Raw genomic sequence first — 14,080 nt, 5'->3', positions numbered from 1 at the left:
TTCTGGGTCAAGTGGTTCTCAAGTTACTGACCAGAAATGGTTTTCAATGTTCAGGCCCCTGTGACCTTGATCTTTCACAGAGTGACCCCAAAATTGTTAGGGGTCATCTACTCTGCATGAGCAATCATCCTATTAAGTTTCAACATTCTGGGTCAAGTGGTTCTCAAGTTACTGACCGGAAATGGTTTTCAATGTTCAGGCCCCTGTGACCTTGACCTTTAATGGAGTGACCCCAAAATCAATAGGGGTCATCTACTTTGCATGTACAATCATCCTATGAAGTTTCAACATTCTGGGTTAAGTGGTTCTCTAGTTATTGATCGGAAATGATTTTCCATGTTCAGGCCCCTGTGACCTTGACCTTTGACGGAGTGACCCCAAAATCAATAGGGGTCATCTACTCTTCATGGCTCATCATCCTATGAAGTTTCAACATTCTGGGTCAAGTGGTTCTCTAGTTATTGATCGGAAATGGTTTTCAATGTTCAGGCCCCTGTGACCTTGACCTTTGACGGAGTGACCCCAAAATCAATAGGGGTCATCTACTCTTCATGGCTCATCATCCTATGAAGTTTAAACATTCTGGGTCAAGTGGTTCTCTAGTTATTGATCGGAAATGGTTTTCAATGTTCAGGCCCCTGTGACCTTGACCTTTGACGGAGTGACCCCAAAATCAATAGGGGTCGTCTACTACAGCAGCCCTACAACCCTATGAAGTTTGAAGGTTCTAGGTCAAATGGTTCTCCAGTTATTGCTCGGAAATGAAGTGTGACGTACGGACGGACGGACAGGGCAAAAACAATATGTCTCCTGGGGGAGACATAATAACTGAACTGAGGCAGCTATTTCTTGGGTCATATTTATTTACACTAGGAAATACCTTTTGAGGCATATCTTTCTTTAAGAATTTCACTAGAGAAATATAGTATAGCTATAAGCCCAATATTATACCATTGAACAAAGTGATACAGTTTTATCTCAACTGTATGGAGTATAAATAGAGCTATGCTGTGACATAGGCACCACAGTCAGTGACTAAACCTTTGTTTAAATTTTAATGCATTTCCGCTTATTTTCTTTTTTGAGGGATTTGCTTCAGACTTAAAATGGCTGTTCCTCATCATCATCACCCACAGCATATGACATACAAGGGCTGTAGCTCTTGCACCAATATTTCATCAGTTATACCCTACTTTAACTCTTTCGCTGCCGAACACACAATTATGTTATTTACACTGTATTAATTTTGTAAAATGGAACTTTCCTGGAAATCATGCATGACAGAATAGTAGAGCTTTATTGTTCACAGAAAGTATACAAAACCTATGATTTTTAGAAAGAAAAATAAACAAGAGGGCCATGATGGCCCTATATCGCTCACCTGTTATCATTGCACTTGAGGACAAGAAGGTCCTCAGAAAAAATATCTAAGTCCAAAGGACAGGAACAACAAATGGAAGAAATTTAACCAAAAAGAAAAAAAAAATTCTTACAAGGTATAGATATGTCAAAATATACCTAAAAATTGGAGGTACCATCCATGTTGTACCACAGAAAAGTGGCTCAGTTTTTCCCTACGGCCAATTATAAAAAAGTTACTAAAAATAAGCTATGTAAAGTAAATGTGAAGTAATTAAAAAAATAAAATATTGTAAGTGATTAAAAGAAGGATCTGCCAAATAAATCTGTTGACATAAATGAAATTTCAGATCAGTATCTTCACTAGTTACGGAGATATACCCATTTTAATTTGAAATAAAGGGAGGTAATTTGAAATAAAATCAGTACATAGTTATCTACCCTGATAGTCCATATAGTTGTGTGCAAGTTTGTTAAAAATCAAATCATAAATGAAGCTACTATTGTGTAGACAAGGTCAAAATAGCTAATTTTCGCCCTTTCAGGGGCCATAACTCTGGAAATCGTAATGGGATCTGGCCAGTTCAAGAAAGGAACCTAGATCTTATGGTGACACAACTTTTGTGCAAGTTTGATTAAATTCAAATCATAAATGAAGCTACTATTGTGCAGACAAGGTCAAAATAGCTAATTTTCGCCCTTTCAGGGGCCATAACTCTGGAAATCGTAATGGGATCTGGCCAGTTCAAGAAAGGAACCTAGATCTTATGGTGACACAACTTTTGTGCAAGTTTGATTAAATTCAAATCATAAATGAAGCTGCTATTGTGCAGACAAGGTCAAAATAGCTAATTCTGGCCCTTTCAGGGGCCAAAACTCTGGAATCCATAATGGAATCTGGCCAGTTCCAGAAAGGAACCAAGATCTTATGGTGTCCACATAGTTGTGTGCAAGTTTGGTTAAAATCAAATCATAAATGAAGCTGCTATTGTGCAGACAAGCTCAAAATAGCTAATTTTGGCCCTTTCAGGGACCATAACTCTGGAACCCATAATGGGATCTGGCCAGTCCAAGAAAGGAACCAAGAGTTGTGTGCAAGTTTGGTTAAAATAAAATCATAAATGAAACCACTATCGTGCAGACAAGAAATTGTTGACGCACGCACACACTGACTGACGACGGACGAAGGGTGATCACAAAAGCTCACCTTGTCACTATGTGACAGATGAACTAAAAATGCATACAGATGAACAGATTTATTCTCAAAAAAGTCTTGTTTTAGTTTGAAATACGCCGACGTAGCGAAGAGGCTAGATGGGGAAGAATCACCGTAAACAGCTGTAAATTTTTGAAGAATCTGCTTGGCTTGTAAATCTATATTTAAAAAACAATGCAATATGAAGGACCTAATTTCCTTAACAAATCTTCGACGTTTAGAGGGAATATTGCAGTTGTTTTATCTACTTTGCCCTTTCAACATTTTGAAATGAAAATTTATCAGGTCACTTGGGTCATTATGGGCTTTCCAGTGTAAAGTATTCTAAAAATAGAACAGCAAACACTGATGGAAAACATTCTTTAATATGATTGGTTGCTCTGGGATAAATTCATGTGAGGTCATTTGCATTGTTTATAGGTTGGAATGTCGGGAAATCCCAAGACCCATCTTGTAAGCAAATACGCTGACATAGAAGTGGGACGGGTATACCAGTCTTGTAGGCAACAAAAGAGTTAAATTTTTACCCACACTATAGGCCACAAGGTCCATAACTCTGGCTGAAATATTTCATGAATAACGCTTCAACTTGGAATTTCAGGTTAATTTTTTTGTTTACATTTAATTCAAACTTACAACAGTTGTTCCACATCATCACCCACATCATCTGACACACAGTGCATAACACTGACAAAAATATGTCATAAATTTAGTCCCTTTTATATTTTGAAATTTTAGTTTAATTTGTTGTACATTCACTCCCGAATTATTTGACTCAAACTGTTGTCCCACTCCATCATCCTGATTTGGGGGTGGGGGTGGTATAAATCACGCCAGTGATAGTCTGATTTTTTAAAAAAATCTGCTGGGGCCTCCATGGCTGAGTGGTTAAGGTCTCTGACTTCAAATCACTTGCCCCTCATCGATGTGGGTTTGAGCCTCACTCAGGGTGTTGAATTCTTCAAGTGAGGAAGCCATCCAGTTGACTTACGGAAGGTCGGTGGTTCTGCCCAGGTGCCCGCTCGTGATGAAATAATGCTCGAAGGGGCACCTGGGGTCTCCCTCCACCATCAAAGCTGGAAAGTTGCCATATGACCTATAATTGTGTTGGTGCGCAAAAAAAAAGAAAAAAATCTGCAGGGTATTGTCATTAAGAGCTGCAGCTTTGACACTTTGCATACTTGTTTATCATCATTAGGGGACTATGTAGGCCAAGAACCATAACTCTGATATGCATTTTGTCAGAATTATGACCTTTCTTTTCCTTAGAAAATCTGAACTATAATTCTTTCCTTACATATTGTCCAGCACTTGCAGACAAGTGATGGTACCCGCAGGCGGTGCTCTTGTTTCCTCAGATATGCCACATTTCACAATCAAGCATCCAAATAGTTGAGCATGGCAGCTCTTGTTGAACAGGTGTGACAGCTTGTCACAAACTTGAATAGTATAATTATTCTGATATAGAGTATTATATACCTAGTTACCTCTGAGTTAGCTTATGTGTTTTTACAAACACTTCGTCCTTTTGATTTTTCTTAATTGATCCAATAGTTTGGATGTCATGTTACAATACTGACATACTTGGTATTATTATACCTCACATAAATGCCCAATGCAAATTTCCCATTAGTTTAACTTGAATATTATATCATATTCCCCAATGAGTTTATAACTCATGCGCGAAACCGTTATTTTCAATTTCTGCGCAGGTGATATGATCCGTGATTTCATATCACATGCGCAACACCGTTATTTTGCTTTTCTGCGCATGTGATATTATTTTTTCATATCACCCGTTGAGAGATTAATACTTTTATGCATTGATTAAAAGACTGAGTCGATAAATTTTCAGACGAGGCGCTTATATAATTATACTTCAGGATTAAATTACCCTTTTCTGGTGCCCTTGCAAGTGCGAATCCGGCAGAATTTTCTTTTTTATGCTACGTGTAAAATATTTCGAAAAACAACTTTTCATCTAATGTTGAATCAAAACTACCACCATGCGATTGGAAATGATCTAACTTAGAAAATGAGTACTCACACTTATACGTTTCGTTTAAAAAAAGAAAGTTTTCGAATGTTACTGATTGACGCAATGTTGAAATATTAGAATAAATACACTGTAGGTGTCAGTGATATGTAAACGTCTCGACTAAATCTTTCAAAAAAGTCTTATTACACAGCAAAGTCGCCATAACAAGTAAATACTCTTTAATTCTGTAATCATTATTTGGTCAGTAATTACTTTTTAATGTTAAATAAATTATGTTGATTTTCCAGTAAATGTTTTGACCCTTATAAACTTTCGGTATAATAAAATAAATATTGCATTCCTGAGAGGGCGATATGAAAAATGTTCACCCCTCGAAATATGAATATAGACCTCGGCTAGCGCCTCGGTCGATATTCATATATCTCGCGGTGAACATTTTTCATATCACCCTCTCAGGAATGCAATATTTATATAATGTCTTCAGGGCTACTTGCAGATTGGAGCAATGTTATACCACACATGATCATTTGCTTTGCCATGTTTTTTTTATGTGTTTTGTTTTGGAGCAGGGCTCCGGAAATTTTGATAACTCAATCGGTCCGAAACGAAAATCCTGACATCGGCGCTACCCCACCCACCGCATTCCCAATATTACATATTTTGTAAAACGTGATAAGGTAAAGAAATAAGCATGTCATGCATTAAAACTGTGTTACCAGTCACCGCGCGTTACCATACAATGAAGACAGTTATTCAGTGTTATGTGTGATCGTTACTTTGTTTGAATTTCGATGTTTTTCTGAGATAATACGAGGCATTGACACCGTGTGCGTAACTAGTCTAAAAGCCAACGCACGTGACTTCAATACCGTATACACGGCAGATACTTTGTGATGTTTCCTCATTCTTTGACGGAATTTTATAAAATACAATGCGTCAAAGTGAGTTACACGACACATATTCTCTGCTAAACAGCCTCAGTATTTAAAGAATACTCTGCTGCGGACCGAACGTGTACGTTATTTGAACGCTGAGATCGAATTTCCCGCATGTATAGTACCAAAACGTCACGCGGGTTGGCCACGGATATTTCATTTCACTTACGTTGTACTTCAATAAGCAACTACATTTTATAAAGTTATATGTTCTCTTCTGATGTAAACAGAATTTCATTTTGAAACGTTTTTTAAAAGACCGATTTGATAAACAGTGCCACTCCGGTTTTCTTTATCATTCGTGGTTGCCCGTCCATTTTTTTCTTTTTTGTACGGTAGGGTTGCAAAGACGATTTTCTGCATTTGTTTCAACTGGAGCCCCAACAAATGAATCATGTATTTTTTTTTCAAATCAAGTAATTATAAAAATTATTTTTATCGGTTTCCCGTGTAATGTCTCATTAAATCAAAGACCTATAATGTACAATGATAACTCTTTGATTAAATGCAGCGACCATTTGTTTGTTACCGTGATCAAACATAGCCTTTTGAAATAAACCATCCGTCGGATTCTAAATATAAGAACTGGATCCCCGTCGGAATGATTTGGATCCAGTCAGAAACGTTAGGAAACCAGTCAAAAATGTTTAATACACCGCAGTCGGCTGTCTGCAAACATTAAAGGATGTGCCGCGCGAGCACTGATTGCGTCACGCGCTAATTACAGACCGATTATCAAAGTGACAATCAGACCGATTGACACGTTTATTGATTATCTGAAGGTGCGACCAACAATTTCCTACTTGGCAGGTGATCGTGTATTGAGATATAAGACCGAAATTTATATTTTTCTCCATTTTTACGGGACCGATTTTTTTCGTTTTTTCACTTCACGAATCGGTCTGAAAAGTCAAAAATCGGTCCAAAACCGACAAACCGGCAAATTTCCGAAGCCCTGTTTTGGAGGATGTAGAAAAACTTGCAATCTGATGAAAAAATATTCTATTTGGATACCAAAGCATACAAAGAGTTACTTTACACACTGTATCTTTAAGGATCCCCTGTACTCCCTCTCTATTCTTTCCTTCAAAAAAACTATCTCTGTTTTACGTATCTTCTAATTATGTCTCCCACCACACAGTGGTGTGAGAGACATATTGATTTACTCTGGTCTGTGTGTGTCTGTCAGTCACAAATCTTGTCCGCAATCTAAGTGGAACATTTCTCATCCAATCTTCTCCAAACTTGAACAAAAAGTAAGTCAAGTTCGATAACTAGCTAAATCAGCCCAGGCACTTTTGAATTATGGCCTTTGAATTACTGATCGGAACCACTAACCCAAACCATCCAAACCACTTTGTCGGAACCATTCATCCAAACCACTTTAAATCACTAAATGATTAGGTAGTTGTGGGAGACCTGCGCTTTTCTCAAAAGCAGCTCTAGTTTTCTTTTGAAATCATACTGAACTATTCATTTTACCAAAGACACAGAAAAGAAAAATGAGGCTGTATTTATATTTTATTTACAGGTAGCTAAAGTAAAGAGAGGAAAGCCACGTGCCATTAACAAATTAATGGGCCAAGCCAGAAAAATGACAAATGATCAAGGAAATCCAGTTAAAATCAACAAAATTTTCAAGAAGCTGATTTTGGACTGAAATGTTTGTTTCTACCCTATTGTTGTCTGTCATTATTTAAGAATAAACTTCTCAGTAGTCTTGTTTACCAGTACAAACGTTTTGTGAAACAGTACTGACTTACTTTAATGCCCGTCTTATGAGGAGAGGTGATGTATTGTTATACTCCTACAGGTCAGTAGAGTCAAGTCAAGTCAAGTCAAAATCCTTTATTTCACTCATTTCATGTATACATGAATCAATGAGGTAACATATTAACAATATATTCGAGACACTTACTAAGTAAATTATCAACAAAGTTTTAACAAATCTAACATGACAAAATGCAGAATTATTATTTCTAGTTATCAAAACAAATATATATGTATAAGTATAATTCTGGTATCTACTACTCGTTTGATACTCAATAAGGGCATTGGAGAGTCACAATAGACATTATTTATAGGCTAATTATAGAATATAGCTATCTTAATTGTAACAGTATTATTTTAACAAACTTGCACAAATTCAAATATTCTTTTCTGTTACTGGTATTCAAAAGTTGCTCTAACTTATATATGTTTGGATGTTTTTAGTATGGTTTAATGAATTTTTATGCCCCCGAAGGGAGGCATATAGTTTTTGAACCGTCTGTCGGTCTGTCGGTCTGTCCGCAATTTTCGTGTCCGGTCCATATCTTTGTCATCGATGGATGGATTTTCAAATAACTTGGCATGAATGTGTACCACAGTAAGACGACGTGCAGAGCGCAAGACCCAGGTCCGTAGCTCAAAGGTCAAGGTCACACTTAGATGTTAAAGGATAGTGCATTGATGGGCATGTCCGGTCCATATCTTTGTCATCGATGGATGGATTTTCAAATAACTTTGCACGAATGTGTACCACAGTAAGACGACGTGCAGTGCGCAAGACCCAGGTCCGTAGCTCAAAGGTCAAGGTCACACTTAGACGTTAAAGATCATTTTTCATGATAGTGCATTGATGGGCATGTCCGGTCCATATCTTTGTCATTCATGCATGGATTTTAAAATAACTATGCATGAATGTGTGACACAGTAAGACGATGTGTCGCGCGCAAGACCCAGCTCCGTAGGTCAAAGGTCCTAAACTCTAACATCGGCCATAACTATTCATTCAAAGTGCCATCGGGGGCATGTGTCATCCTACGGAGACAGCTCTTGTTTGCAATCATTTGAAAAAAGGTCGCATTCAAACAGATAATGATACACAATAGTAGACGATTTAGTTCGTGACTAGTAATTAGAGAATGCTGTAACTGACAGTTGAACTTCATAGGATAATTGCATGTGGTCAGCATTAGACTTGGGGGGGGGGGGGGGGGGGGGGGGGTGTATATAGGAGTGAGCTTGGCAGTCCGTTGGTCTGTCCGTTGGTTTTCATGGTTTCCAGATGATAACTCTTGAAAGGCTTGACCGATTTAAATAATTTTTGGTACACAGGTGTAACATCAGAAAATACAGGTCAAGTTCAAATTTTGGGTCAGTAGGTCAAAGGTCAAGGTCACAGTGACCCTGAACAGTTAAACGGTTTCCTGATGATAACTCATGAAAGGCTTGACCGATTTAAATAATTTTTTGTACACAGGTGTAACATCATAAAATACAGGTCAAGTTCGACTTTGAGGTCTGTAGGTCAAAGGTCAAGGTCACAGTGACTCTGAACAGTTAAACGGTTTCCGGATGATAACTTGAGAACGCTTGGGCCTAGGATCATTAATTTTGGTACACAGGTGTACGAATAGAAATATATATATGTATATATTTATTTTTTTTAGGGGGTAGGGGGAACAGGTGAGGAAACAAAATTTTACATGTTGATTATAAATATTGATGGAAAATTAAAAATGGAAAAAAAAAATATAAAACAAGAGGACCATGATGGTCCTGAATCGCTCACCTCTTCCCACATGACCCAGTTTTGAGTATGACATCGTTTTTTCTATTATTTGACATAGTGACCTAGTTTTTGAGCTCATGTGACCCAGTTTTGAGCTTGACCTAGATATTATCAAGATAATAATTCTGACCAATTTTCATGAAGATCCATTGAAAAATATGGTCTCTAGGTTTTTCTATTATTTCACCTATTGACCTAGTTTTCGAAGGTACGTGACCTTGTTTTGAACTTTACCAAGATATCATCAAGGTGAACATTCTCACTAATTTTCATGAAGATCTCATGAAAAATATGGCCTCTAGAGAGGTCACAAGGTTTTTCTATTTTTATACCTACTGGCCTAGTTTTTGACCGCACATGACCCAGTTTTGAAACTGACCTAGATATCATCAAGGTGAACATTCAGATCAATTTTCATGATGATCCATTGAAAAATATGGCCTCTAGAGAGGTCAAAAGATTTTAATAATTTTAGACCTACTGACCTAGTTTTTGACCGCAGTTGATTCAGTTTCAAACTTGACTTGCTAGATATCATCAAGATGAACATTCAGACCAACTTTCATACAGATCCCATGAAAAGTATGGCCTCTAGAGAGGTCACAATGTTTTATTATTATTTGACCTACTGACCTAGTTTTTTATGGCATGTGACCCAGTTTCAAACTTGAACTAGATAACATCAAGGTGAACATTCTGACCAATTTTTATGGAGATCCATTCATAAGTATGGCCTCTAGAGAGGTCACAAGGTTTTTCTATTTTTAGACCTACTGACCTAGTTTTTGGCCGCACATGACCCTGTTTCGAACTTGACTTAGATATTATCAAGATGAACATTCAGACCAATTTTCATACAGATCCAATGAAAAATATGGCCTTTAGAGAGGTCACAAGGTTTTTCTATTATCTGACCTACTGACCTAGTTTTTGACGACACGTGACCCACTTTCGAACTTGATCTAGATATCATCAAGATGAACATTCAGATTAACTTTCATACAGATCCCATGAAAAATATGGCCTCTAGAGTGGTCACATGGTTTTTCTATTATTTGACCTACTGACCTAGTTTTTGATGGCACGTGACCCACTTTCGAACTTGACCTAGATATCATCAAGGTGAACGTTCTGACCAATTTTCATGAAGATGTCATGAAATATATGGCCTCTAGAGAGGTCACAAGGTTTTTCTATTTTTAGACCTACTGACCTAGTTTTTGACAGCACGTGACCCGGTTTCGAACTTGACCTAGATATCATCAAGATGAACATTCAGACCAACTTTCATACAGATCCCATGAAAAATATGGCCTTTAGAGAGGTCACAAGGTTCTTCTATTATTTGACCTACTGACCTAGTTTTTGATGGCACATGACCGAGTTTTGAACTTGGCCTAGATATCATCAAGGTGAACATTCTGAAGTGGGTGGGTGCGGGGGGCATGACTAGGTCGGGGAATGGTACAACTTGCATGTTGATAAATATTGACTGAAGGTTTGAAAAAAATCTAAAATAAGGCATGATTTTTTTTTATATTTTTTTTTGGAGGGGGGTGCGGATTGGGAAGGGGTGTGACCAAGGCAAATGGGTGACCAGGTGTGGGTGAACAACTTCACATGTTAATAATAAATGTTCAGGGAAAAGAATGAAAGAAATTCTGCCAAATAGTAAGTTTGTTATGTACAAATATGTGGATTTTTATACAATTAAAGGGTAATAACTCTTAATTTACAAAATAAATCCAAACGACATTGTGTGTACACAACCACATTATGGTGATCTAAAGTCTGTTTAAGTTTCATAGTTCTAGGTCAAATATATCAAAAGTTATGACGCAGAAATTGCCAAATTTATAGTACCCTATATAGTTAACACTAGAAAATTCTAAGGGCCATAACTCTGGTGTTACTAGGGTAATCTGACTGAAACTTGGCGGGCCACAAAAACTCGTAGTGATGAACATGTATATGAAGTTTTATTTCAATATTCCCAACCATTTCCTAGATCAGGCTCCGGACGGACAACGCCAAAACTATATCCCTCAGACTCGTCAGGGGATAACAAGAGCTCGTCGAACACGAAATGCCCCCCTTGATGCATTCAGTAATTCAATGTGACCTTGACCTTTAGCCTACAGACCTCAAAATCTATAGGGGTCATCTATCCCTATCAAGTTTCATGATCCTAGGCCCAAGCGTTCTCAAGTTATTGTCTGGAAAAGGTTTAAATGTTCCAGGTCACTGTAACCTTGACCTTTGACCTACTGACTTTAAAAACCAATAGGGGTTATCTGCTGGTCATTATGAACCTCTCTATTATCTTTCATGACCTTTGGCCCAAGCGTTCTCAAGTTATTGTCCAGAAACCTTTTAACTGTTCCTGGTCAATCTGAACTTTGACCAAATGACCTAAAAATCAATATGGGTCATCTGCTGGTCATGATCAATCTCCCAATCAATTTTCCTGATCCTAGGCCCAAGCATTCTTGAGTTATCACCCAGAAACCATTTTATTGTTCCTGGTCACTGTGACCTTGAACTTTGACATACTGACCTCAAAATCAATAGGGGTCATCTGCTGGTCATGACCAACCTCCCTATCAACTTCCATGATCCTAGGCCCAAGCGTTCTTGAGTTACCAACCGGAAACCATTTTAACTGTTCGGGGTTAATGTGACCTTGACCTTTGACATACAGATCTCAAAATCAATAGGGGTCATCTGCAGGTGATGACCAAACTTCCTATCAACTTTCATGATCCTAGGCCCAAGCGTTCTTGAGTTATCGTCGAAAACGGATTGGTTTACATACAGACAGACTGCCATCTGCAAAACAATATACCCCTCCTTCTTCGAAGGGGGGCATAATAACATTCCACATCATAATTATGATGTTTCATAACAGCTTTCTTCCTGTCATTTAAACTTTGAATAATTAACTGACTGAAGTTCACTTAGTAGTGCTAAAACATGTAACTACTGTCCTTAACGTAAAAAATTACTATTTCTTGCCACCAAACTCTTAATCAAAGGTCAAGGTTATCTTTGGAGTACAAATGTGAACAGGGTCTGTTTTTTGTTGGCTCAATAACTCTTTGTCATCCATCAAGGAACTTGTTTGATACAAAATTTAATATTTCACAAAGTATTGGTATGTCATGTGCAACACCCACACTAACTTTAAAGTTAAAGGTTATAGGTCAAGCTTGTTTGTGTCCTATACACAGCTCTTCCATCTATCAAGGGATTTAAAAATAACTTTATACATATGCTCCTATAATGACAGATGATGTGTCTTGTGATAAACCCAAACCTCTAGATGAAAGTTACAGTAATACACATGGCTGTCAAAAGATTTTAGGTCATTTTTATTATCAAGTCTGAAACCTTTTTCAGGCATGCATGGATATTGAAATAACTCAAGTGTGAACATGCAATATAACAAGCTGATGTGCCAGAAAGACCCATGTTTGTAAAACGAACTGTCATGGACAGCAACACTTTGCTTTCAACAGCCGTGTCAATTAATAAGGTTCAAAAAGGGACACAGTTTTGTAAAATGCAATACAGAGTTAGGTCACCTGTAGAATGCACGTCAGCTAGTTTCAATTAATTCCAGTAAGTGGGTACTGAGCTACAAGCTTGCATACATGAACTTAACCAAAAATTCCACAGTTGAAAAAGGGGCATAATTTAGTAAAATAGTGAAACAAGAGATATGAAACCTGTGCAATGAATGTCAGTTTATTACAGACAAGAGTGCCAGAATGTCACAATATAAGCCCGTCACAGCAAATTTCTTTACTCTAGCACCTGTATTTGCAAATGGAATTTTAATTTTGTGGTTGTTTAGTAATCATTGTAAGTCATTTGTTTTTCTAAGTCCACGAAAAAACTCCTTACCAGGTAGAGATACCTTAATACACCTAAAATTCGAAAGTAAAATCTATGTTGTACCACAAAAAAGTGGTCTTGTTTTTTCCCTATGGTCAATTATAAAAAAGTTACAATATAAGTTATTTATAGTAACAACTAAGGGAAGATAATCTTAAAAAAAAAAAAAAAAATCCAAAAAAAAATTGTAAGTCCACACAAAAATCTTTACCAGGTAGAGATTGGTCAAAATACACCTCATAATTGAATGTAGCATGCATGTTGTACGACAGAAAAGTGGTCTCGATTTTTCCCTACGACTAGTAATGAAAAAGTTACAATATAAGCTATTTATAGTAACAACAAAGGGAAGTAATTCTAAAGAAGGGAACTGCGCATGACACTTCGTCTCATGATGGTGTATAATTGTGCCAAGTTACATCAAAATCCCTTTATGCATGAAGAAGAAATGCTTCCGACAGTCATTTTTGTATCTGACCTTTGGCCTCTAAGTGAGACCTTGACCTTTGATCTAGGGACCTGGTTCTTGCGCATGACACTCCGCCTTGTGGTTGTGAACATTTGTGCAAAGTTATATCAAAATCCTCTATGCATGAAGAAGAAATGCTCCGGACAAGGTTTTCATTCTTGTATCCTTTGACCTCTGTGACCTTGACCTTAGACCTAGGGACCTGGTTCTTGCGCATGACACTCCGCCTCGTGGTGGTGAACATTTGTGCCAAGTTATATCAAAATCCCTCCATGCATGAAGAAGATATGCTCCGGACAAAGTTTTCTTTCTTGTATCCTTTGACCTCTAAGTGTGACCTTGACCTTAGACCTAGGGACCTGGTTCTTGCGCATGACACTCCGTCTCATGATGATGAACAATTGTGCCAACTTTCATCAAAATCCCTCCATGCATGAAGAAGATATGCTCCGGACAGTCATTCTTGAATTTGACCTTTGACCTTTAAGTGTGACCTTGACCTTAGACCTAGGGACCTGGTTTTTGCGCATGACACTCCCTCTCATGATGGTGAACAACTGTGCCAAGTTTCATCAAAATCCCTTCATGCATGTAGAAGATATGCTCCGGACAAAGTCTGTGGATGCCACCCGCCCGCCCGCCAGGGGCA

General features: G+C 37.7%; 1 protein-coding gene across 1 annotated transcript in view; it reads left to right on the top strand.

The window, feature by feature from the left end:
- The window catches only part of LOC123529424 (glutamyl-tRNA(Gln) amidotransferase subunit B, mitochondrial-like), a 56,544-nt gene extending 48,842 nt beyond the window's left edge, over positions 1-7,702 (top strand). The window contains exon 12 of the mRNA XM_045309750.2: positions 7,041-7,702. Within this exon, the coding sequence (XP_045165685.2) occupies positions 7,041-7,169 (129 nt within the window). The 3' untranslated portion in view covers positions 7,170-7,702. The remainder of the gene's footprint in view (positions 1-7,040) is intronic.
- The last annotated feature ends 6,378 nt before the right edge of the window (positions 7,703-14,080 follow it).

The sequence above is a fragment of the Mercenaria mercenaria genome, chromosome 13, assembly GCF_021730395.1.
Source record: "Mercenaria mercenaria strain notata chromosome 13, MADL_Memer_1, whole genome shotgun sequence".
Lineage (NCBI taxonomy): Eukaryota > Metazoa > Mollusca > Bivalvia > Venerida > Veneridae > Mercenaria > Mercenaria mercenaria.
This window is presented reverse-complemented; position numbering and strand designations above follow the sequence as displayed.